Below are 27,196 nucleotides of genomic sequence, written 5' to 3' on the forward strand. Positions count from 1 at the left end.
GAAAAGGAGAAAGGATTCCAGGATGTGCACATGTATGTGTCAGTGCCGTGGCTGGGACCATCAACTACCGATACCCGGCATCTTATTTCCTAAAATCTTCAATGAATATTTCAAAAAAGTTTTTCTTTTGGTATCAACATATACGTGAAATACATAAAATCAAAGCATCCGATCTCCTCCTTCGGATGTATGTGCGCGCATGTGTATAAGTATGTATGTGCAGGTACTCTCTCTGGGGACAGCGTTACCCAGTTCCATGAGGATGGCAGCTCAGTGGTAACTTACATGTCATCAACGTAACAGGGGTAGGGCATCTGCTGCACATAGACACCGGTTCTCTTCTCAGTGCCCGTCAGCACCCTGATGATCGCTTGTTCCACTACGTCTTGCAAGTAGGCAAAGCCCCCCCAGACATAGCGCATATCCTCAAAGGGGTCAGCCCGAGGACCAGGGTCCCAGTACCTAAAACCAGATCACAGGTCATCAAATATTCCCAAAAAAGTCAATCACCCACAATCCCACCACCAAGACAGAGCCCCTATTTTCATCTTATATATTTATATCTTATTTTCTAGTCTCAAGTGTGCACATATTTTTTTATTTAAATTCAACTAGCCAACATATGTCATTGGTTTCAGTTGCATATAACACCCAGTGCTCATCACATCACCTGCCCTCCCTAATGTCCATCACCCAGTTTCCCCATCCCCCACTCCTCTCCCCTCCAGCAACCCTCAGTTTGTTTCCAGAGTTAAGAGTCTCTCACGGTTTTCCTTCCTTTCTCATGACATCCCATTCAGTTTTCCCTCCCTTTCCCAATGTTCGTCTGCACTGTTTCTTATATTCCACATATGAGTGAAATCATGTTTTTAAACAGATATAATGAGAATGAGCATACCACCACCAAAATGTTGGTTTGGGTTGTTCTCCCCCCCCTTCTCTGGCTTCCTAACATTGCATCAAGTGGACATACCAAAATCTGCTTAATTATTCCCTTTTTTACTGGCAGTTTGCCCTTTTTTGTAAAAATGGGTAATGCTACCGCAGGGAACCTTAAAGGCTTTATTTCTTCTTTCCTTCCTGTTGATTTAATGCCATGGGTTTAATTCTCCTGAGCAGAAATGCTGAATCAAAAGATGGTATTTTATGACCTTCGAAATAACTATCTCTAGCAATGAATGTTTCACTTTCAACAAAATCATGCCACCAATTAGAGTTATTTGGGGGTGAAATTCCTACCAAATTATTACTTAAAACAAAGTGCCTCTAGTCATTTTAGCTGCTCTTGACATCCCCCAAACTGGCTGGTGTGGTGGGATTGAACTCACCCATCCTTAATTTTATTTGTCCTCTCCACATTGTCAATGTCCATTCGGATCTTGTACTTGACATGATGGGGAAGCTCCACGCTGCCAGGAGTGATTCCGGTGAACACAATCCCAGCCCAGAACCTCCGCTCATCCAGCAACTCCATGGACTTGTTGATGAGCCGGACTTCTGTTGCTACCGGTTCAAGCTTGTTCAGGTTGACACACTGATGGAAGAACAGCCTTCATGAAACTCTGGTGGCCCGGAAAACACACGGCACCCAAGGCAGACTGTCCTGGGAGGGGAGTGCTAACTGCGTGACAATTCTATCCTCACCCTCTCATCTTCTCCTTAGTCATTTTCCAATATTCGATTGAGAACAGATCCTTTTGTTTTTTTAATGGCAATTTAAGAGAAATGCTATAAGTATTTAGAGTTGAGTTACTTATATTGATTTTTGTGGACAGAAAGAGGTTGAAACAATGATCATACCTCATTTTCCTCTGTTTTCTTCGCAATATTCAACCATAACTAACCAAATCAGCAGACCCCAAAAAACCCTTATTTGCTCCTATGAAGTCACATAATTTTTAAAACTAGATTTTTAAAATATAATGTATCCTATCAGCTCTCAGATAAGCTTCATAAATAATGCCTTTTTAAGGGCATGCTTTCTTGCCGTGAGGTATTGAGCTATGAAACCTTGGGAAAACCTAGAAGGCAATGGATAGAAACCTTTCTTGGAGACCAAATAAAGCCAGCATTAGTCTGTTTATTCATTCATTCAGTCATTCAACTAACATTTAGAAGTGTCTTCTGTACACCAACCCCTATATTGGACTGGAATTTAGCCCAGCATATACTGGAAATAAGATTATACATTATTTCTGAACTTTCCTCCAATCCAAACCTTATTGTACCATCTCAGAGAAAGAAGCAAAAGACTTTTCCAAATGATCCATGGAATGGGTCCTCACCTCCATGAAGCGAGACATCATCTGGATTGCCTGGTCAGTTTCATTGAAGGCTTCTCTCCAGGTGTACACAGAGCCATTAGCAGACTGGACATCCTCTGGGTGCTTGGCCAGAAATGCCAGGATATCTTTGGCAGTCCAGTCTAAACCATCCAATTTCTGTTCCCAAAAGTGGTCATTGCTTCTGCTGGCCAATAGCATCTGCCATTCCAATGAGAAGATACGATCAATAAACACCAACTCAGTCTAGATACTAAGTCATATGATTTACAAAACCTAACCTTTTTACATATGTTGTCTCTTTTATCTTCACAGAAAACAGTGAGGTAGATAACAGAGTTGCCACTTTACAGGAGAGCAGAATACAGAGGTAAAAAAAAAAAAAAAGTATGATCTTAAACCAAGGCTGAGTCATAATGCTAATAGACATGGAGCTGAGACTCAAAGTCAGACTAGTCTGAATCCAGAGTCCATGCTTCCAGCCTAGCTTAACAGTGTTGACTAGAGTAACAACAGTGATCATACTTACTCTGCACCATTTTTATATTAGATCATTTATATGTTTTACCTCACCCAACTCCATGAGGAAGATCTGTCTAAAAATTCCCATTTGCAGATGAGAAAAAATTCCCTAACATAAGGTCACACAGCTAAAAAGTAGCAAAGCTGGGGCATGAAACATGGACTCTGATTCTACCATACCTACCCCCTGCATTATATTATCTTCTGCTTTTGAGACTCAGGCTGATGACGCCTCATACACACCTTATCTCTAGACTGAATTAAGACAACCCCACTTGTGCTGTTTACTTTGGGAAAATGTTACCATGATAAAACCAGGTAAAACTGCAGCATGCATGGATTGTGGTGCAGAAGAGGCCCGTCTTCCATGTCTTGTTCCCTGGGTTTCCCATGGAAGTCAACACGGAAGAGAAGGACAAACTAATCTGGTGTTCAACCAGTAGACCCAGAGGGCTGGGGCAGAAGCCTGCACAGGTGTTGCCAGAAAAGCGGGTTAGCTTCAAACTCAGCTCATGGAAAAGGAGAAGCAAGTGTAACTCCTGTCACACCTTCAAGGGGGAAGATGAAATTCTAGCTCTACTGAAATGGAATCTCTAAGGAGCCAAACACTGCTACTTTTTAAATCAGTCTTATTTCCACTAACAATTTAAGTTTTTCCCCCATGTGGCTTCATATTTATTATTTTAATGGGAGCATAATGGTATTATTGAGTATATATACTATAATTTCATTAAGTATTCCCATACTGCTAAGAATTAACCTATTTCTAATTTCTCACAATAACAATTATTATAGCAATAACATTTCCTCTCATACAGTGACTTCTTTAAAATTATTTCTGTAGGGTACATCCCAGAGGGTGTAGAGAATGGAGATACACAGGATAGCACTTTTTTTATGGCTCTTGTAATTCTCATCCCAAATTGCTTTCCTATAGGGAGTAACAATTTATAATATCATCAGTAATACATGTGAAGCATTTTTGTTAACATAACAAATTTTTACCTCACAAAATTCACAGGGGTACAGGTTAATAATTCTGAAATGGCTTTCTTTGGAGACTCGAACAAGTTAGAGCTGAATGAAGACACACGGCATTTGAGGTGAAGCCTGCCCTGCCCAGTGCAGCTTCTGAGCAATATGGTTCAGGAAGGCAGCAAGACCGGAAAGATGTGCCCCGTGAGACCACCGATCACGTGGCCATTCTTGGGTACTTGCGGGATCAAGAGACCTAAGATCACCCTCAGGAGTGGTAGCCAGGGAGAAAGCGGAGTCTTGAGATGAAGGAGGCAAAGAGCAGCTCAGAAAGGAGAACAGTTTAGTGTCTTTGGGTTTCGTGACTCAACACAGAAGTGCCTCCTGAACTGGGGGGTGATGCAGTGCACACAGACACAGCTGGAAACAGCAGAAAGATAAGAGCTACCACAAAGTAGAATGGTGGTTGCCAGGGGCTGGGAGTGAGGGAAATGGGTAGGTCAAATGGTACAAAGTTTCAGTTATGCAGTATGAGTAAGTTCAGGAGATTTAATGCACAGCAGAATGACCGTAGTTACAAACACTGTACTGTTAGGGTGCCTGGTGGCTCGGTCAGTTGAGCGTCCAATTCTGGTATTGAGCTAGGGTCATGGTCTCTAGGTCCTGGGATTGAGCCCAGTGTCAGGCTCAGCACTTAGTGTGGAGTCCACTTTCCCTCTTCATCTGCCCCTCTCCCTGCTCACTTGCACGCCCCCCCCAATAAATAAATCTTAAAAAAAAAATACTATATACTTGAAATTTGCTAACAGGCCACTTTGTGAGGTAATGGATATGTTAATTAGCTTGATTTGTGATGACCATTTCACAACGTACACTATATCAGAATGTGTTGTACAGCTTAAGTATGTATAATTTTTATATATCAATTACACTTCAATAAAGCTGAAAAAAGAAAGGAACACAAGAGCTACCCCAAAAGAAGCAGAAGCCTCAGGTATTACCTCACATACGAGACATGAGGCTATAGGGGGTACAAAGGACTGAGCAGCCCAAGCTCGTGGACTTAGAGAAACACTCCTTCAGAAAGAAAAGAGAGCAGCTGAGAGGCTCCTTCAACTTCCACCCACAGACTGAGGAGTCCCAAGTCAGTGTCTCCAGCTGAACCACCTTCCTATACGCTGGGCCTCAGTACCCATGGGCCCATTGGACATCCCCACCATCTTCCTGCTAGAAATCTTTCCCCCTCCACAATCAAGCAACCATGAGGCTTTACCTCCCATGGAAGCCTTGGCCCCCCACTTGGCTAGTCTCCACTCTGGTCTCTGCCTTCCACCTTTCCAACTTGAATGTTCCTGACATATCTGCATCTCTACTTAAAACTTATTGATGGTCCCCCAGAGCTTAAAGTAAAAATTCTTGGCTTTACACACAAGGCCCTCCAAATCACGTGCCAAGGCTTCCTCCCCAGCCATAGTTCCTACATTTCCTATTGCACACCCTGGGTTCTGCCAGCAGAATTACTAATGAATGCCATGGCCATGTTTACAAGGGCTTTGTCCTCTAAGCACTGGGAGCTAGAAGCTGCTGGAGCATCCAAGCCAAACTCTCCACTTAAGAGTAAGGGAAGCATCTAATTATATGTCAACTATACTTCAGTTAAACATTTTTCAATGGGCACATTAAAAAAATTTTTAAATGGCTGACTCAGTTGATGGAGCATGTGACTTGATCTTGGGGTTGTGAGTTCAAGCCCCGTGCTGGGTATAGCGATTACTTAAAAAATAAATAAATAAAAATCTTTAATTTTTTTTTTAAGTCAATTGATCAGCAGAGTAGGGGAAACATCTATCTGCTTACGGAACAAAACACATGGAGTCCCTTCAACAGGACCCCTCATAGCCTTCTGAGACACAGAAGGAGAGACATCCAACAAGCAAAAATCGGATCCCAAGGACAGGACCAGGGAGAAGAGGCCCGAAATCACACCTAGGTCTATGGCACTGTATGTGGCTAGATCACGTCAGTCCTTCTGGGGGAGTGACTGGAGCCCAACAGAGACCCAAACTCTAGGGGATGAGCTGTTATTACTAATCAGGAATTATTCCATATATCCATGCAAATTATTGTTCATGTTTTTCTCACCCAAGTCCCTTAGTTTTTAAAGGCCCCAATTTAAGAATTCAGCATATGTAACAGGACAGAGGAACAAATATGATTCCAGCTTTCCCATCACTGGAAGTCGCCCTGGGTATCACACTTCCCACCCCCTGCTCCAAACCAGGGCATCAAGGGAGAGTCTAAGCCTGGAAGAGTAGCTTTCAAGTAGGCACTGCCTCTAAAACCCAGCTGCCCCCTCTTATCAATGAGGTGTCAACACAAGAAACCTGGTAAAATCCATTCCTGCTTCTTAATGGCAGCAGAAACAAAAGAAAAAGGCCTCCCTCACCATGGAGATAGGAAATAGTCAAATGACTCTCTGACTCAGCCCAAGGCAGGGATGATGTGATTAAATGGCACTCACGCTCATATAAAGGAAACATTCTGTTCTTGCTCAGACTCCTCCACTTTTGAATCCAATTGTTTCTAGAGCACTTATCCCTTTCAAGGGGCTCAGAAGCACTCAGAGCAATTCCCCTCCACACCTTAATGGTGGCTCAGCACTCACACAGTGCCTTAGGAGGGAGGACCCACGCCTTTGTGTCAAGAACTACCAAGATACAGGAAGAATAAATAAGATGCTGTGGTTGGCTTTAGGACCAGAGCTGACAATAGGCAGGGGCCTACAATCACCAATACCAACCCTCATCGAGTTTCTTGGAAAACTGATTTTTGACCACCGAACACAGGGATGTGGGTGTGCGTGAAAGAGTCATCCGTGCACCATCACCAGCAGCTGAAGCTATGCTATTAATACATCTATCCTGGTTAAATGTAAGAATTCCCATCTCAGTCACCTCTAGCAAAGTGACCAGAAACTCACCTCTCTAGCATCAAGCAGACACATAGTAATCCGAGGGACACTCACCCGAACAAGGTCCATTTCCCGGTTACTCTCCATGAAGGTCCAGATCTTGGGGCTGAGCTCTTCCCACATGCCTTGCATATCATGAAACACGGCCAGTTCCTGAAAGGTCTTATTTACCTGAAGTCAGTTGGGGAGCCAAAGGCAGCAGGAAAAAAGGAGAGGCAGAGCCATGAGATATTCAGCTGACCCTGACAAGATGCTCCGTCACTGTTTCCAGCCTTCCCCATCCCTAAGAAGTGCCTGCCTGCAGCAATGACTCAAATACCCAAGACTGGAGAGCTGGCCCTCCACAGTCGGTTCTGGCCTGGGCCACACTTGTGGTTCTCCCTCTTTGGAAACCCCGAAAAGCCATGAGCATAGTCGATATAATCCATTTGAAGCCACATTCACTTTTTTGCTATAACCCTAGGAGGATTCTGGAGAGGGATTTCTGGGCCTGGGCAACCTACCTCGGCCATAACCTGTCTGGTGGCTGGAGTGTCGGGTGTATACAGGATCTTCCCAACAAGCAGAGGCTTGAGAGCTTTCCAAATGATGCGGGAAAGAGGACTGGACTCCAAATTCTTCATCAAGTCATTGCAATAAGGAGCTATGAAGACAATGAAAGGCAGATATTCACATGCACAGTCATATACTTGTGGGAACTAACAAGGGCTCTAGAGCTAGCCAAACAGTCCTGGGTTCAAATCCCAGCTCCACCACTTATGAGCTACATAACAAATACCTTCACTTGTCTGAGCCTCAGTTTGCTCCTCTGTTAAAATAAAGTTACTATGTACTTGGCAGAAATGTGGTGAGGATTAACAGATGTTATCAAGAGAGCCCCTACAGGAATGCTTGACAAGTAATCAGAGCTTATTATAGAGAGGGATAACTCATAACCAAGAAGATCTAGAAAAATGTTTTTACTATGCACATACATGCATAACTCTGGAGTCATAATCTCATGTCAGCCTGCCAACTCATTTTGATTGAGAACAGAGAGATGAATTTAGTCTTTAGTTTTCTAGCAAAAATAAAACACTTCCCTTAACAAGTCTCATCACAAGTATATCTAACATATGTAATAAAAATTCCTAATGGAAAAATCCAAAGTTATAATAGACAATGAGGTTTGGTTACCCAGAAGGATTCCTGAATTTTTTTTTATTTCATTTTTGGTTCTTTTGGATGGCAAGCATCCTCTACATGCTGCAGAGAGGATACATTAAAAAAAAAAAAAAAAAGGATTTGCTCATAGTTGTATCTGCTTTGCAAATGAAGGTTCCTTTGGGTTGACTTGCAAGTGAGGGAGTAGAGCACATGGCATTTCAGAAAACTGCGTCTAATGCCATCCCCTTCGGGCTTGCAAAGCAGCGTGCTATGTCTGGAGTGCTTTACTCCAGAGAAGAAGAAAAGGTTCTTGTGTTACAGTAATGCACAAAAAGCTGCCTCACTCAGTGTCTGAAAGAGACACCTGTGGTTGGAAATGGAGAAAGGCTCACTTACATCATGTTTTCAAGGAAAAGGATGCCATTGACTAAAACTGTAACATTGGCTCCTTGCTGCCACCAGACACAGAACACACATCCCCACAAAACCATCCAAGTGTGAGCAGCAGATATGGAGTTACAAGATTCTTTAACACCACCTTGCAGCTAAGCACCAAAAACAAACAGCAGATCAAATGTCTGAGTCTGAGTCTGACGGTACACACGCCATGTTAACAAGCTATCTCAGAGGCCATGTGATTTATGGGGGTAAAAGTACCAGGCCAGCCCTATCTGGGCTTAACCCCGGTTCTTGTGGATTTGTTATGGTGTGGCTCTGATCAAGTCACTTAACCTTGCTGAGCCTATTAAATGTGGGTTGTACAACATTCTTTGTAGGGTTCATGGAAGGGTTAAATGGGAAAACTTCAACAGAATGCCCAGTACACAGGAAATGTTCCCTGAATGTTGGCTTTTATTGCTGTCATTATCACTGTTATTTTAAAGTTTTTAATATAAAGCATGCCTGGGGAGGGTAGAGGGGAGGAAAGAAGAAGATCCTTGATTTCTCTGGGAACTCCCCTCCTACAAGCCCCAGGAAACTGCGGAGGTGGGCTTTTACTCACTCTTGAATTTAATAAACACACCATGTACCTGAGATGCGCCAGGCCCCATTCAAAGCAGGTGGGACAGTTCACGGATAAGGAAAAGACTCCTCTAGGAGCTCAGCCTCCTGGCAAACAGACATGTACATCTCCAGTGGTGCCCCAGAGCATAAGGGTAAACACTAGGGAGGATGCACAAGGGACCCAGAATAGCACTAAGCAGGGCGGGGGCTAGCCGGCCAGGGGTTCCGTCTATGCAGACACTCACTTGTAGAATTGTCATAAAAGCTGCCAGCATCTTCATCCGTGCTGTTGCCACCAAAAAGGGCTTTGTAGTTGTTGTCCTCGTACCAGTTGAGGGACTTGATCTTCAGGCCGCCCCCCTCGGGATGGCCACAGATGATGCGAGACACAGCTTGGTAGATCTGGGTGGACGAGCTGGAGCTGTTCGCATTGGTCAGGAATAGGACTTCCTGCCGCATGTCACTCCAGCTGTTCATGCTCAAAAGCTGGTGGCCGGGATTGGGAGGAGAAAGGGAAGGAGGAGGGAAGGAGGAGAAGAGGGTATCACGAGGGTGGGGGAAAGAGAGAGAGAAAGCTTATTTTCTTGACCTCTCCAGAGCCACACCCCAGAACATACTGTGTCCTGTCCTCTGAGCCTTGTGATGGGATTGACAGAACCCTGCTACTCTGCTGGGGACCAGTGAGGGGTTATCGGCAAGGTATGGATCTATCCAAGTACGTTCAAATCTGCACCTTCACAAGACACCCAGGTGATCCCTATGCAAATTAAAGATTGAGAAGCACAAACCAGAAGTCAGTGGAGCCCCCTGGGGATGGGCTTTACTTCATTTGGATTATCTTCTGGCGGAAGGAAGAGAAAGCTTTCTCTGAACAGCCATGTGTTCACATATATCCGTGAGGAACTGATCATACCCTAGAGCACGTCCTCACCTCTAAAACACCTTCAGCTTGCCTGTGGAAACCGAGGAGGTCTCTGTGCCTTGGGAGGAAAGGCAGAGGGTGTGAAGTGCCCATCCATGTCACAGTGAAGTGCTAGACGACATGAGAAGCGTAACACGGGCGACCCGAGGCTGCGTCCCAACCATGGGCCTCATTCACTTCCAGCCTTACAAAAGTCACTTCCTGAGGGCCCCCACTTCCCGCCAAGACGATGAAGCTAAACAGAGCATGGGGTAGAGTAAATCACATGGAACAGAAGGCCCTGAACAGGATGAGTCCCACATTCCTGCAGCCGCGGGCTGCGTCTGTGACTCACACCAGACTGGCGCTTTGTCTCATAGACAAATGTGCTCCGGCACCTTGTAGAGTTCCTGGCCCAATTGTTCTCATCATTAAATATATATAAATATATATTTATATATAATATAAATAATATAAAAAATATAAAAAATAAATGCTTTGCATTTCTACATATTCTACAATAAATCAGTAATACACCTCTACATTCCCTGAAATGTCACTTCATGTTCTCACCACCCGACAGAGCCACGGAGGGCAGAGGAAAGACCCAGGGCCCTGCCCACATCCTGTAGAAGGCCTAAATTCTGGCACCATGTGCGCAGTTTTCTGTCTCAGCCTCCTGGTTCCTTGCGGTCCCATGGTCCTTAATACTTTAGATCCTGACTTTGCCTTCTGCCTCCAGGGGACAAACGAGGCACTCCAGGGGCAGGTCAGAAGTCACAAACATTTCTCCCTCCAAAGAGGGAGCATCTGACATATACTACAAGATCACAGTTAGGTGGCCAGCTTTTCCTTACTTTATCTTTTCATCACCTGGATGAGGCATCTACACAGGGAGGACAGAGATCACCAGACAACTCTTCCTTTTGTTGGTGGGTTAACAGCCCTGGAGATGTTTTAGTGATAGTAAGTGAGAGCCACTCACTTCTCTTTCCACAGGCTGCCTCACTAGCATCAGCCCACCAGCCCCCAACCCAAAGAACAAATTTCTTCCCACATAAAACCAGTACATTTTTGGACAGAGGCACCAAAACGACAGAATTATTCCAGACCGTTGGCTCTTTCCAGCACCTGTCTCGGGGCAAACTCCTACTCATTTTTCTACACCTCAGCTCACGCTCCACAATTCCTCTGTGAAGCACTCCCACTCATGGGGAAGGGTGGCCATTTATCCTTCAGCCCACGAAAGACGGTGTTTGATAATTATCTATGGACTGAATGGCTGGCTGACTACTTTCTCAAGACACTTCAATGGCCCCCTTCTTTCCATGCTCACCTTAGTCTCTTCTCAATTTAAAAGCCAGAACGTAAACAGCCTCATACTCTATGTCACGTCATATGCCCTCTGCTCCAAACCCCCCACTGGCTTCCATCTCGCTCAGCGTAAATCCAGCCTTACCAGGCCTGCACGGTGCTCGCCTCCTTCCTGCACCTCAGCTCCCAGCTCCCTCTCCCTCTCTCCCTCACCGTGCTCCTTCCTGGATCTTTAAATACACTCCTTAATCATGCCCTACCTCAGTGTCTTTGTATCTGTTCCTGCTTGGAGCGGACAGTACGTGGTCATTTCTTCAGGTCTAACTGTCCCCTCGTCAGAGACAACTCCTCTAATCACCCCTTTGAAACAACACCTCAGCACCCTCTATCCTTCTTACCCTGCTTTTTCTTCAGCACATTATACGCTGACCTGTTTATTTCCATCTCTGACCATGCAAGCCCCAGGAAAACAGGAAAGCCAGTGTGCTGGGGGCTAGAGACATAACTGAGAGGCTCCCCGTCCTGCTTTCCCATCTCATCAGGCACACCTTCCCTAACACCAGACGTGGCGCTCACGCCGGCTTTCACTCATCTAGTTCCTGAAGTCCCCATTTCTACCCAAATGCCAGGCCCCGTTAGTCTGCATGTCCTTCTTTGAAGAGTATCCTTTCTATTCTAGTCTAGTTTCCATCAGAGTTCATCACACAAAAAGTAGGCTAAAGCAGAAGAAACATGGGGTTTGTAGTCCAACAGTCCTAGGTTCAAATCCTAGTTTTTGCCAATTAACTATCTATATGACTGTAAGTCCCACTCTTCTAAGCCTCTGTGCCATCCCTAAGATGGAAAGAATAAGGCCCACTCCCGTTTGTCACGTGAATGATACAGGGAAATTGGGGGAAACTGCACAAGTAAGGGGGAGGTGCTTGGAAATTGCTAGCTCCCTTTTCCTACTGAGGGTGGTGCTTTGGTCAAAACATCCAACTTTCTTTCAAACACTAAACAGATACACACATGTATTTATTTATGTTCTGCCCATTCGTCTCGGGGAAATAGCAAGTTTGACAATAAGTAACTCATGGTCACGGGGGCTTGAAAGTGTTCCACGGAGAGGTGTGGGTGGCCCTTGCTCGGCCTGACCCAGGGAGCAAGCAGGGCACAAGGAAGCAGCTGCGAAGAAAAATGATGTATGGCTCAATGGAGAGTTTCTGCCTCATCAGCAATGGAAACATTGCAGGCTTTCACTTATTTTTCTTACCCCGGACAAAAGGCAGGCCAGTGATATAAGAGAAAACACTGTACCCAGACCCTAAATTTAGAGACACCCTCCCATGTCAAGTCTCTGCTCTGCTTGCTCTAAGGCTGGAGGGAAGCTGGGAGAGCACAGTGTATACTGGAGCCCGCTAATGGGACCTGAGAGAAATGGCTACGGACTTGCAGGTCATTTTCTGTTTTTCTTTCTGCCTCCTGGAAGAGCCCCGGGTGATCCAGCTTCTGCACCTACATAAAGGTCACCAGCATTCACAAGCAGAATAACAAATAGCAGGCTGGAAAGCAATTCTCTGAAAGGGACCCAAAACCCAAGCCTCTTCAGTCACACACCCATGATCAGCATTCAAAGAAAAAAAAGCAAACAACTAAAAGCAAGACACCAAATTGTCAATAGTGCTCAATCTCTGTGTTTTCTAAATGTTCTTTAGAACATTTTGAACGCACAATACTTTTACTCTCGGAAACCTAAATTTTGATTTTTGAGAAAAATAAAACAAATACCAAAAAATGATTTAGAGAAGCGATTCAAAATAAGGCCAGACCAAGTCTGAGAAGAGTATTCCCATCCACTGTCCTGGACATTTAGGCCTGATTGTTTCTGATCGCCACCTCCCACTCAGTTCCAGACAGCTCCTCCTCTCCAAGTCTAACCAGATCAAGGCTGGGCATCACGGACAAGAAGCACATGCAGGCTGGCAGGCAGAGAAAAGGTTAACTGCTTTTGGCAGCACCTACAGGCCCCCAATCTTGTGAATATAAGGTTATTCTGATACGTTTGTCAACATGCAGACCCAAAAGGCAAATCTGACTTAATGTTCATCAAGAAATGACATTCCCAAAGGGGAACATCAGAGTCCAGGTGCTTACAGCAGAAGGTCTGAATGAGGGGTATACGCTATTAGTTGGCAAACAAATGTTTTGGTAAAAAGACTGGCCTTGCTACTGAAGAAGAAATACGGTTAAGTGGCTGGTGAGACAAGGAGTCATAAACTAGGGGCAGGGAATAACACTAGGAGAAAGTTCTAAACTAGGTACTAGACCTTCAACCACAAACTAATTAGCTCTGAGACATCTCTACATCTTGGTTTTTCCATCTCTATAGTAAAGAGCTCCACCCAGGTAATTTTTAAGATATAGATGCTTCTGAAATTGATTTTATGGGTCACACAATATTCAAATCAAAAGGACCCTCTAAGCACACTCAGGGTAAAGAAAAAGCCATAGTGGTCTGCCTCCTGGGGCTGGAAAGACACAACTTACTTACCTGTTGGATCAAAGTCCCGAGACTATCCAGCAAAGTTCCTGTGGCTTTAACCAGTTCCTTGCTCAGGATGGGAGAAGTAAAGTTTAGCTCCCTCTGGAATGAGAAAAAAAAAACCAAAAAAAAAAAAAAAAACTTTGTTTCTAAGCTCAAATATAAACCTGAACTCTCTACTGAAAATAAACAAGTTAATTAAAACCATTCACAATCTTGAGTTTAAAACACAAGAAACCCACTCCTAACCAAAATAAGACACTAAAATTATTCTAACTGGCAGTCTGTAGGTTGTTTCAAATAAGAATTATCTTCAGATAAGAAACGAATCTTCTGACAAATGCTTTTAAATAGTGTAGAAATATCTATTTAAAACTATTTGATATGCAACAGATAAAACCATCTCATGCTGGCACATGTGTGTGCGTGTGCACGTGCTCCCCATGCAACTCTGACCACAAATTCCCAACTCCGTCTGTAAGATGGGCAACGGAGAAACGACCTTGACGAGCAAGTCCGTAATGGCTCACAAGAAAGATAGAATATGTAAACTTTAAAGCTGCCAAAAGCATGGAAGGGGAAATTCTCGCTCGTTCCACTCAAGCCAGCACTCACACTGGAAATTTGATATAGAATGCTTATTTTTTTTTAAATCTACTTTTAGTCAGATCTTTATGTTTACTCATGTGTATATGTAATTGCTGTTATATGCCACTTAGTTTCACAGCAAATATAAGAAAATAATTAATTGGGCCCAAGGAAAAGATAAGTTAGGGCAGAAAGCCTAAGCTAGAGAAGAAAAAGAAAAAGGATGCACGGACCCTGAAGCCAGAGCGGCAAGAGCTGAGGAGCCTCAAATTCGGGTTCCGAGTTTTCAGGCCTCCAAAAAAAAAAAGACATAAGGTCAGTTTCATCATTTTCATCATTTTATTTGTCAAATAGAAAAAAAAGGTTTCTGGGAAAACCCATCTTTCCTTGGCACTTCTATGGGCTTCGTTTTACTTATTTATATCATCTACCTCTTTAGAGAAGGTTGGGCTACTTTCTTTTTTTTTAAGATTTCTGTATTTATTTGACAGAGATCACAAGTAGGCAGAGAAGCAGGCAGAGAGAGAGAGAAGGAAGTAGGCTCCCTGCTGAGCAGAGAGCCTGTTGCAGGGCTTGATCCCAGGATCCTGGGATCATGACCTGAGCGGAAGGCAGAGGCTTTAACCCACTGAGCCACCCAGGCGCCTCTGGGCTATTTTTTTTTTTTTTAAGATTTATTTATTTTAGAGAGAGAGAGCATGAGCACTGTGAGGAGCAGAGGGAGAGAAACTCAAGCAGAACCTGTGCTGAGCATGGAGGCTGATGCAGGGCTCAATCCCATGACCCAGAGATCATGACATGAGCTGAAATTGAGAGCTGGACACTTAAATGACAGAGCCACCAGGTAACCCAAGGCTGGGCTATTTTGCTCTTTGTCTTGTGTCAAGGAATGTTGTGAAATCATCTTACAGACTGTGGAAAATAGTTGGAAGTGGATAGAGATCATTATTATCTAAGAAACAGCAGCCTTGGGAATGTTCCTTTAAAAAGAACTCCAGGGGGAGGGGAACACCTGGGTGGCTCAGTTGGTTAAGCAGCTACCTTTGTCTCAGGTCATGATCTCAGGGTCCTGGGATCGAGCCCCACCCACGCTGGACTCCCTGCCCACCGGGGAGCCTGTTTCTCTCTCTCCTTCCCACTGGTGCTCTCTCTCACTATCTGTCATATCTCCATCTATCTAATAAATAAAATCTTAATAAATAGATAGACATAACTCCAGGGGCACCTGGGTGGCTCCATCGGTTAAGGGACTTGACCTCAGCTCAGGTCTTGATCTCAAGATCCTGAGTTCAAGCCCCCTGCTGGGCTCCATGCTGGGTGTGGAGCCCACTTAAAAATAAAAAATAAGGGGCGCCTGGGTGGCTCAGTGGGTTAAGCCTCTGCCTTCGGCTCAGGTCATGATCTCAGGGTCCTGGGATCGAGCCCCGCATCGGGCTCTCTACTCAGTAGGGAGCCTGCTTCCTCCTCTCTCTCTGCCTGCCTGTCTGCCTACCTGTGATCTCTATCTGTCAAATAAATAAATAAAATCTTAAAAAAATAAAATAAAATAAAACAAAATAGAATATAATAAAATAAAACTCCAAATACAGAAGATTGGAATTAGAAGTTAGTACCATCATGATCATCATAATATCCAAGCCAAATCCTGAATGTATATTTCTGATAAAATCCGTCTAAAGGTTCTATGAAAGAATGTGTCCGGCCTGATTCATGAGCTCTCCTAGAATGGCTTACTCACCAGGGTCCACCTTTCCCACATTCCCCATCCTCAGATGGGCCTCCAATTCCCCTTAACCACTATAATCAAGTAGGTCTCCGTGATGCAACTCACAGATTATGTTAATGATTGTTCCTTCAATTAAGTAATCATGAGCAAAAACAAGTGGGAGATTTTTGGTTTTTCACTTTCTTACTACAAGTTTACATCATCACTACAGGTTATCACATTAAAAGTTGACCCTACAGAACCCACAATAAGAAAACTTTCACAAACGGAGAGGTCTTCCTTGGAAGGCATGGGAGGTAAAGTGTCTCTGCTTACATCAGGACCACAAGAGGATGCATGCTCACGATTGTGCAACAAAACAAAACAAACAAACAAACAAAGCCAAATTAACTTAATGTCCTTTTTCACAACTTAAATTTGGTAGCTAATCCATTTCTTTTATAAAGTCTGAATGGAAAAAAGATTCTGATGATTCTTGTCACTCTGTCCCTTCTTCTCCGGTTATGGAGACCTGGGGTGGCTACAGAACCCCAGGCAAATGTCTCAAACTCCGCACGGCCTGATTTCTAGAGCTACATGGCAGTGTTCGTGGTGTGCAGGTGGGCTAGTGGTATCAAGAATGCTGAACAAGAGGGTGTGTGCAGAGCACCTCACGCAGCACCTGGCACACAGGAGCCCTCACAGTTCTCAGAAAGGTCACCTTTGCCTTCCTCTTCCCTTCCCTAGAAGTTTCCTACCAAAACTGAAGGACTTTTTAGTTCTTGAAAAGACACTCATCTTCCCTTCTGTTTCCTGGCTAACTCTCGAACTGTCGAGGGGCCCTCCCTCCACTAAACAGAGAGCTAGAGGTGTCATCTCAAAGCACATCAGCCATACCGATGTGCTATTTCTAACATTAGAAATCCTCTTCAGTGCAAGACTAAGACGTTAATTCCTGAAGGCTTGAGATGAATGCTCCTTTCCTCCCTACGCCCCCTTTCCCCTCAGTGTTTGCAAAACTGTGAAACAAAAGATGTTAAGCAGATGAAATGTTGAGTGGATACAATACAACTACAGATGTATATTTATATCACACATGCACACATAAAAACTTGCTCCAAGGTTGACATTTAAACTGAAAAACTGGAAGGAAAAAATCCTCACCTACATTGAAGTACACGTGTATATCTATCCCTACATACATACACTCATGTACATGCATACTCCATTTATCTTAATGCATATGTATGTGTACCTTCTATTTATAGTGATACTGATTTTTACCTTTACAGTAGATATAATTTCTAAGTCTACTAAGCAAAAGAAGGGAATCTACAAAAAGAGACTATTAAATTGGAATGGTACCAACTGCCCTTGATGACAACCAAAATCATGGCGGACAACTGTGCAGAGGCAGCTTCCGCAGATGGATCCAGTGTGGTCTCAGAGCTCTCACACCAGCACCTGCTGCCATGTTCGTTCAGTGCAGCCTCCCAGCCCTCAGAGACCTGCTGATTCAGAATCGAGGCATGCGAGCCGAGAAGCCTCGGGAATTTTTTGCACAGAGAAGTTTGAGAACCACTAAGCCACTGCCCCTTGGACAATGTTCATACCTCTTTTTCACAGTCTGCTTTTCATGAAGGTGGTAGTTTGTGCATTCCATGTCTGGTCAGCACAATGCTGTCTGCTTTGGATGGTGAAGCACTGAAGAGAGGCCACGCCCTTCACCCAGCCCCAGCTGGGATCGGATATGGTACAAAATGCATGAGGCCAGAACAGCACACCAACAGAATTCATGGCCACCAACCGCCAAAGGCCAAGTCTCTGAAACCATAGCTATGCCACTGGCCTGTTGTCACCGTTAGCAGTCCCATCCCCTGAAGCGTACAATCAATCAGCAGTTCATGTTGTTCTTAGAGGATGTCCTTCCTCATCTGAATGAATTTAAACTTTCATAGGTACTAATTTTCCCTTGGGGGTTTTCAACTTAAATGTCTTAACCTTTGAGGCAGGCCTCTTATTCTTGTTTTAAAAGCTACACAATTCAGCAAAGCTCCACGCGCACTGCATGACTGTTTAGCCCATGAACACCGCCTATGACCACACACATAAATATCAAGACTTCATTACATTTACCATGGATATCAGACCTTTACATATTCAGACACAAATGCAATACCGCATCATACTGTTGTCAATAGTCTGAGCTCTAGTTTACTTCTAATTTAGGTTTTGGTCTCTAAGAGAAACATTGGCTAAAGCCATCCATAAGTAATAGGCAGAACAATCAACGTCATTATTAGAATCCCTTTTTACACTAATTGTTGTTTGAGATTAAATGTGCAGGATTCATGAACAGAAGTATTCACAACCTATTGTCAATACAAATAAATTTCCATTTTCAAAGATGTGCTGGAATTACACACAGGTGTGGGTTGACAGGACAGGGTTTTAAAAAAAAATTCATATGCAGCATAGTTTAAGAGTTTAGCATATCCAGATATTTTGCTCAGGACTTCATTTTACTTTTCTGTGCTTGGATGTTCTAAAATAAGAGACTGATGAGAATCTGCAAACTAAATAATATAAATTCATGGGGGAAAGACAGGCTACTTAATTACTGTTGCTGGGACTAGTTGTTCATGTCAGAAAAATTAGAAAGTTTTCCATCTCACACCACTATACAAAATTAAGTTCTTGGCAGATTATAAAGCTCAAAGTAAAAGATGAAAGTTGCAAATATATAAGAGAAGATGTCTTTATGAACTCGGTGTAGGAAAGGCCTTCTTAAAATATAAAAAGCCCAAACTAAAGTGGAAAGAAATGACTTCAACTTTTAAAAGTAGAAACTGTGCACCAAAAGATACCATAAGCATTGTGGAAAAAATAAGCCAGAGACTGGAAGAACAGATTTTTATTTTTTTGGAAGAACAGATTTTTTAAAATTTCGGTATATAAAGGAAATACCAGGTAGCAGTTAAAATGAATCAGATGCCTCATGTATCAATACTGATTAATCTCAACAGGATAATGTGGAGTGAAAAAGACAAGCTGCAGATCAATATACACGTTTACATGATGTGAACACCTACAAACCAACAGGGTATGTTGTTATTAACAGAATGCAAATACATCTACATGATAGAAAGCAGAAAAGCATGCAACTCCAGGGGAATGTCTGTCTCTGAGGGAAAGAGGGGCATCGACAATGCCTGTAATGTTTTATTCTTGAAAAGAATCAGAAGCAAGCAAGGTGGACAACAGATGATGTTGTGTACAAGGGTGTTCTCTGTGCCTTTTTGTAAGTTTTCACTAGTTCATACTTTCTAATTAAATGAAAGACTAGAAGAGGGAGAGAGGAGGAAAGGAAACAGAGCAGGCAGGAGTGGAAGAAAGGTCAAGAGTGCAAGCTGGCTTGACTACATATCTGATCTGAAAGATGTCTAAGCTCCTTGAATAAAACTGACCCCAGGAAACATGCCCTGAAACTAAGTCACAAAAATGAGGTCTGAGAACCACGTGCTTGCACCTACCATGAACTGTGGTCTCCTGCTAATACTGGACAAAGGCAGGCAAAGCTTGCCAACTAATATTTTGGAAGAGTTCCTGTAAATAATCTGTAGTTTGGAATTCCTACTATTATTTTTCCTAAACAAAAACATTCCCTGGGCTATGAACTCACATGGTCCCCATTGACCACAGGAGGCAAGTGATTTTCTCATATGAAGAAATAGGGAAAGAGAGTGAAGATAAAACCTTTAGTGAGGGACTACATGACCTATGCTAAGCTAACCAGAATTCATGTATCATTTGATATTTTTAGGTCATAACTAAATATTATAATATCATTACAGGAAGAATAGACAAAAGCATATTCTATTACCCAAAAGGCACCCACCCACTTCTGCAGTGTGTCAATCACAACATGGCAACACTGCTTAAAAGCATGACATTCTGGAACAGTCCCTAGAATGACAAAGGCCATCATGCCCCATCTTTCCTGGGTCTAACAGATGATTTCATTATAGTCTTTCTATCCTAGTAGCTTAGCTAAATTGTAAAAGACTGAAAATTTAAAAGGCAGTAACCTAGCCAAGTCAATTTGACTTTAATTTCTAAGCTGATTTTTCATCTCAACCCAGCATCCAACATAGCTTCTGGCACAGAATAATCTGGTGCCCAGTAAATGTGCATGGAAGAAAAACAAAAAGCAAGAGAGAAGCATTTCAGGAGAGCAGGAGATGGACTGGTGTGAGTCCTGCTTCAAAGGTCATTCAAATTCACCTCATCAAGTCACTCACCCTCTGGAGCCTTTCAGTGGGTTCACTTGCTCTAACAGATAGGCCCAACAGCCTAACACAGATCCTGAAAGTTGGCGTCTAACCTGTGGTCACCTTCACAGCACCCTGTCTCACCATTCCTTCTATCGGCAAACTCCCCATAGTTACATCTGCTCTACTCAGAACTCTGCGTTTCCCCTTAAAACCACCTTCATTTCTCTCTCTACTCTGGACCCCATACACAAGCCAGGTTCTGGAACACTCTTCTCCTGCTCTTTACTTGACTGAACTCTATTCTTTAGGTCCCAACTTAACAGATGCTTCTTTCCTGATCCTCAAAGACTGGGTTAGTGTGGGTTAGGCCTACATAACACCCAGCAGAGGATGCATCTGCTTGGTTCCTGATCTGTCCCATCCACTGCCCACCATCAGGGAAACAAAGAAAGCTGTACCTTGCTCACCACAGCCCCCCATCCCAGGATATGGCACAGATCAGGGCTCAATATTTGTTGAATGAATTGTTTGTTTATATATAATCACTATATAAAATAAGGACTGGGAGAGATTACCAATGCATTGAGAAGCCACAGCCAAATGGAAATAGAAGACAGAATACCTACGAAATTAAATGTAATTGAAAACTCCTTTCAATTTACAAAAATCTTATTTCCATCCAAGTTTTTCAGGGACCCTACTACTAAATAATGTGGGTGCATATGTATTTGCATAGGATTTTCAATATAATGCACAATTTTATTTTTCCCCTGTGAATACATGTTACAAGGTGTTCATGAGGACTTTCAAACTTCTCTTACTCTCAAAGAAGGCTAAAAACCTCTACTTTTGCCCATATTCAGAAAATCCAACTCAGGGCCAAGATTTTATGTATTAGCTCAACCTGAAAAAAAGTAAGCCAGGTACCAGGTACAAAGACTACTGCCATCCAGAAGATGTCTACCTCTTTCCAATGATTCATATGACAAGGAAGTTTTCCTTTGAGGGACATTTTAATATTTCTTACCAAAGTGGGAACTTTTAAAACTCATGTCTGAGAGAGGTACTAATCTTTTAAAAACAACTCAAAAACTTAAATATTAACTTTTAAATTTGATGTGTTTAGTGCAATTAAAATAATTTTTTGCAATTTCTTTAAAAAAAAATTTATTGACTTATTTGAGAAAGAGGAAGAGAGAGAGGGAGTGCGTGGGGGACGGGGGCAGAGGGAGAGGGAGCAAAAACCCTGAGCAGACTCCGAGCTGAGTGTGGAACCCGATACAGGGCTCAATCTCAAGACATTGAGATCATGACCTAAACCAAGAATCAGAGGCTTAACCCATGGTGCCACCCAAGTGCCCCAATTTTTTTGCTGTTTCTAAACACAGCTTAATACATCTATTACCACATAATTCAGGACCAAAATCAAACCCAAACCTTAATTTCAGAAATAGCAGCACTTTCAAGGAAGAAATAGTCTGAGGCAGAAATGTCTACACAGATAGAGTAAGTCCTATTAACACTGTTTAATTCACCCATTTATCTCCAGTTGTGTGCTCCCTTTTTCCTATAGGAATTAAGTAAACAGTTAAGATTTTTTATTTATTTGTTTGACAGAGAGAGAATGAGAGAGTACAAGCTGGGGGAGCTGCAGAGGGAGAGGGAGAAGAAGACTCTCCACAGATCAGGGAGCCTGATGCAGGGCTTCATCCCAGGACCCCGAGACCATGACTTGAGCCAAAGGGAGACACTTAATCAACTGAGCCACTCAGGTGCTCCTAAACACAGAGGCTTAAGAGTAAATCTCTGAGGTGTGTCATCTACCAAATGAAGGATTGCAGTGGACTGCTGGATGAAAGCATATGCTGTGAACAGATGGGCAGTACAACCAAACAACACCAAACAAAATCTAATACTTATCACAAATGTATGAATTTTATGCAGGAGGAGAAAAGCAATGACTTTCTCCTGCAAAAAATTCACACAAATGCTTTAAGGACTGCATGGGATAAGCTGAAGTATGTAGCCCCCAAAATGAATGAGCTATGCCTCTCTGTGTTCTAAGCCTTTGTCTAAGGATCAAGAAGATGCTAAACAAAGAGCTTGCAAGACAATAATGACTTTGTTTCGTCCTTCTCTGTCTGTTCCTTCAATCTACACAGAGCCCAGCTGTGAGATCACTGTTCTTCTGGGGACCTCAGGGCACCACTCACTTTACTTCCTTTGTCCCGTGAACTGAGTTCCTTTGCAAGAATATGCTGCATGCACCAGAAGACATGTGAAGGGAGCGCTTTGTTCCACAGAAACTGAACTTTCCCTTTTAGGGTAAAGGTATCAGGAGAGGTCAAGGCAATCTAACCACATGGTTGTGCAGTCCCCAAATTGTTACTAAAATGAAGGTAAGTCCATATGCCTGTCCTTCCTAACACAAGAATCAGACACCGTTTGCCCCACCTCAGGGATCAGACACCATTTTTACATCACTGCAACAATGGTGAGCCAAGACGAGAACCCAAGCTTAGCTAACCCCACGCTCTTTCCAGCCTTCCAGTGTCCCATGCCGGCAAAGATTGGTGTCAAGGAGCTGCAGAGGGCTCATCAGGGAAACTGGGATGGAAGGACAGCCCTCAGTCTACAGACCCAGCACCTGTGAAGAATTCCTCAAATTCCCAATCAAAGCCTGAAAGTTGGTTCCCAGTGCCCAGTAGAATGAAAACTCCATGTACATTTGTCTGCCCTGATTAGGGCTGAAGCTCTGGTGCCTTAGAACAGGACCTGGTACAAAGCAGACCCACAGTAAATCTTCCTTTGTTGGTGAACGTCTCATGTCTTGTTCAGAGACGTTCTACTTCCCAAAGTCACTGCTGCCTTCGGTTTGCGCATTAAAAACTCTAGTGGGGGTGGGGGAGCACCTGGGTGGCTCAGATGGTTAAGGGTCTGCCTTCAGCCCAGGTCATGATCTCAGGGTCCTGGGATCAAGCCCCACACTGGGCTCCCTGCTTATCGGGAAGCCTGCTCCCCCTCTCTCCCTCCCTGCCTCTGCCTACTTGTGATCTCTCTCTGTCAAATACATAAATAAAATCTTAAAAAAAAAAAAAAAAACCTAGTGGGTAATGTTTATTATGTGTTGGAGTCACTCCCAGAATATGGCCAAGAAAATGTACAGAGCTGAAGAGGGACTAATAAAAAGCCAAGAGGACTGAGGAAACATTTCAAATACATAATGAAATATACCTTTCAGTAAAAGACATTAGTGGCAGGATGAGTGCCCTCCCCAAAGCAGTCCAGGTCCTAGTCCCTGGCACCTGAGTAGGTTAAATCACATGGTAAAATGTACTTTATAGATATCATTAAATGTGTATATTTTCAAATAGGGAGATGATCCTAGATTACCTAGATGAATCCAATCTAATCACGTGAGCCCATAAAGGCAGAGGACTTCCTCTGGCTAGAAGCAGAGAGATATGGCAGAAGGAAAAGAGAAAAACTTAAAGCATGAGAGAGTCTTGACCCAGCGTGGCTGGAGAGAATCCACATGAAAATCATGAGAAGAAATGCTGGCAGCCTCTAGGAGCAAAGACCAGCCTCTAGCTGACGTCCAGGTAGTAAACAGGGACACCAGTCGTACAACTGCAAGAAACTAAGTTCAGCTAACAACCTGAATAAGCCCAGAATCAGATGTATCCTCAGAGCCTCTAAAAAGGAATACAGTGCTATAAAGCCTCTGGTTTCAGTCTCTTGACACTCTAAGGAGTAGACCCAAGGGAACCACACACTGTGCCCCAGACTTCTGGCCTACAGGATTATGAAATAATAAATTCATGTTATTCTAAGCTGCTAAGTGTATAGTTATTTGTTACAGCAACAATAAGAAACCAACACTATGAGCAAGGACCTTGACAAGAGAAGCCAACAAATCCCTCTGGCCAGAATTTGCTAGTCCCCTGTTATGTCATTCTCGCAGTCCAAAACAGACTGGAGGTTACTGGAGGACAGCAGAGAGAGGTCTCCCCATAAAGATGTCTCCTTTGTCTGGGAAAGGTAGGCACTGCTTCAAGAAGGACGTGCAAGGAAAGCAAAGGAAAGTTCACCTGCCCCAACCAACTAACAGCCAAATCCACCTTGCTGAGCAGTGAGGCAAAAGAAGTCACTGTTAATAGCCACGATCCCCTCCTAGAGGCTGTTAAGTCAACAGCACAAGTACTATGAACGTTAAGTCTCCCTTCACAAATGCATTTAACCTGGAGATATTTCATACATTGACCTATCCTTGTACTCCTCAGAAGCCATCCTTGTGAGGATCTCAGTTGAGTTCAGCTCCCAGAACATACCTGACACATAATGAATTTAACATAGTTCAATAAATGAATACGTTTTTAAATTAAAAGGAGAATGCCTAATGGAAATCACTATTAATCCCAGAGAACTTTAAGGATGCAGTAACATTCTAAAGTCCGGTATTAATTTTCATGCAAGGTATAAATAATTGAGGTGTACACATAAACAAGAATCCAAAGAGTAAGCAGCCTTGACAACATCTAGGCAAAGGATAAAATTTTCCACATTGGGGAGGGTATGTGCTATGGTAAGTGCTGTGAAATGTGTAAGCCTGATGACTCACAGACCTGTACCCCTGGGGCAAATAATATATTGTATGTTAATTAAAAAAAAAAAAAAGAATAGAATTTTTCACTGAAATATTCTTCAGGACTACTTTGCTTGGCATGACTGAGTCCTAACACAGAAGAAAATTTCTATCTGGCCAGCAGTTGCTTTCAGCATAAAAATATTTCTATTGATGACTAACTTCTATTTATTGAACACCTAACATATGCCAGTCCCCTTGTCATGCTCTTCATATGCATGACCAATAATGACAAAGGATAAAGTATAAAATCTGTATGTAAAAGAAAAAGAAACTGAGGCTCACTCACACTCAAGTTATCTAAGGTCACACAGCTGGTAAAACTGCTGACACAATGTTTGAACCCAGACACAGCTGACCCCAAGCCCATGGCCCTTCCCCTCTGCCACACTTCCCCCCAAATTGTCAAAACACTGTTGTCCAGATCAGCAGGAGACAGAGGCAGCACAGGAGAAAGAGAATACACTTGGCTGAAAAACAGAAAAACACCCACACTAAAAAAAAAAAAAAAAAAAAAAAAGAGGGCGAGAGAGAGTGAGTGAGAGAAAGAGAAATATTTCAAAACATGTCTTTACTGAAAATCCACTTCTAGGACAGAAACACACACTGACACCCCAGTTTCTCTCCCCACGACTCTGCAACAACCATCTGGTTGTGGCTCTTGTGTGTTTCTCAGTGTGATTAACTGCCCATTGCCAACAATGTCGCATGTCACATTCATCTAACATCAAAAATGTTGAAATGTCAACCAAGTGGCAGGAGTAACAGGCTGTTTACTGTAAATCAAATATCAATCCCAGTGCTCCAATTAAGGCCCCATTTAACTCGATAAATAAAAGTCACATTTCAAAATGTTTGGAAGTCATTTCATCCCAAAGGTATCCTTTAAAAACCACCTTTTCACAGAACAATTTTGACCACTCACTATGTTCTAATTCAAGAGCCTCGTTTTCTGACTTTATGGAGAGAGAGATCTCAGCAACAGCAGATAGACAGGAGCAGAACCGGAGATGCTCTCTGTGTCCAAGAAACGTGCAAAAAGCATATGGTAGCCACCTTCATACCCAGTTGTGAACCAACTGATCTACAAGGCGTAACCACAACAAGATAGGCTGCGATGTAGCTGACAGTTTTGATGGTGCATTTCCATATACAGTGTCATGCTAACCCTCCCAACCAGGGAGGAGTGATCATCAGGCTGAAACCTAAGCTGCTGACCACCAGATCATGAAGGCTACACTGTCACTCTACCTGGAGTGCAATCCATACATTATATGAGTGAAGGGATTTTCTGGGTTGTGCACACAGTAAGTGGTTATTAATTAAACAGAAATGAAACAATGAATGGGCACCAATATAAATTATTATGTCTTCTAAAAGCACCCCTACTTCCAAAATTTGCATCATTCTGGCCGAAAGGATGAACATTTCTGTCTTACAGAGAAATAAAGCAAAAATAACTAAAACTGTACAAGGAAATGGTCTACCATTTCTAATAACCTTTGGCACTCTATGTCATACAACCCAAAAAGTGCTAACAGGCTGCATATGTCTACATCAGTGAGCTCAGGTAGCCACTTGGACCAGTCTTCTGGAACTGCAAACCTTATCCCCATTCAGAAATATAGACCTTATTTGAAATTATACCAGAGAAACATTAACCAATAGAATTGCAGACCACTGAACAAAGCAACTCAGTATTTTTTTTTTTAACTGAAACAGAAAATGCTACTTCTGGAATAAAACAAAAACAATCGTGGGCACTAGGCTTAAACCCTTTATACTGACTGGTTCACCATCAACCCTGCCACAGAAAATCCCAAGAACTCACAGAGTTCTACTACCTTCATCTCAGGCAGAAGCTGCACCATCATAGAGTCAAGTAGGATACAAGAACTTCTTGATGGTCACTAGTGTATAAATGGCAGGAGATGTTTCCAACATCGCTTTCTAGGGTATGATCCAGCCACAGCATCCAAAAACTGGACATTCTTAATATACCTGGGATAATGGATCTCTCTAGAAAGAAATCATGCTCCACAAAGTCCCAAAGGTTTCTGATTTCTTTTTATTATAATGAGGAACATCTCTTTCCAGGCACATCCTTCTTCTGTGGAAAGACACATCCGGGGTCTTTCCCTGGTTTTAAGAGAACCTACTGACAAATCAGAGTGCTATCTGGTAAGAAGGAGACCAGAACACCAAATGCTAAATGCTGTTGTTGGAGAGGTATGTCAACTAGGGCTCTCAGAAAATCCAAAGAAATATACCCATTCTGGAACTATACTCAACCCTAAATTTAAAAATTTAATATTTAAAAAAATTAAATATTTAAATATTAAAA

The 27,196-nt window shown here is 42.9% G+C and overlaps 1 protein-coding gene across 3 annotated transcripts in view; it reads right to left on the bottom strand.

Annotated features, from left to right (window-relative positions):
* Positions 1 to 27,196, bottom strand: part of ABCA1 (ATP binding cassette subfamily A member 1) — a 125,352-nt gene that overhangs the window by 43,594 nt on the left and 54,562 nt on the right. For all 3 annotated transcript variants that reach the window (XM_032860758.1, XM_032860760.1, XM_032860759.1), the window contains exons 8-14: positions 13,650 to 13,742; positions 9,147 to 9,387; positions 7,254 to 7,393; positions 6,805 to 6,921; positions 2,286 to 2,483; positions 1,329 to 1,534; positions 286 to 462 (exon numbers count right to left, since the gene is read on the bottom strand). In XM_032860758.1, coding sequence (XP_032716649.1) covers positions 286 to 462; positions 1,329 to 1,534; positions 2,286 to 2,483; positions 6,805 to 6,921; positions 7,254 to 7,393; positions 9,147 to 9,387; positions 13,650 to 13,742 — 1,172 coding nt within the window. The remainder of the gene's footprint in view (positions 1 to 285; positions 463 to 1,328; positions 1,535 to 2,285; positions 2,484 to 6,804; positions 6,922 to 7,253; positions 7,394 to 9,146; positions 9,388 to 13,649; positions 13,743 to 27,196) is intronic.

This window comes from Lontra canadensis, unplaced genomic scaffold, assembly GCF_010015895.1.
Source record: "Lontra canadensis isolate GAN:19392208 unplaced genomic scaffold, GSC_riverotter_1.0 scaffold19, whole genome shotgun sequence".
Taxonomy (NCBI): domain Eukaryota; kingdom Metazoa; phylum Chordata; class Mammalia; order Carnivora; family Mustelidae; genus Lontra; species Lontra canadensis.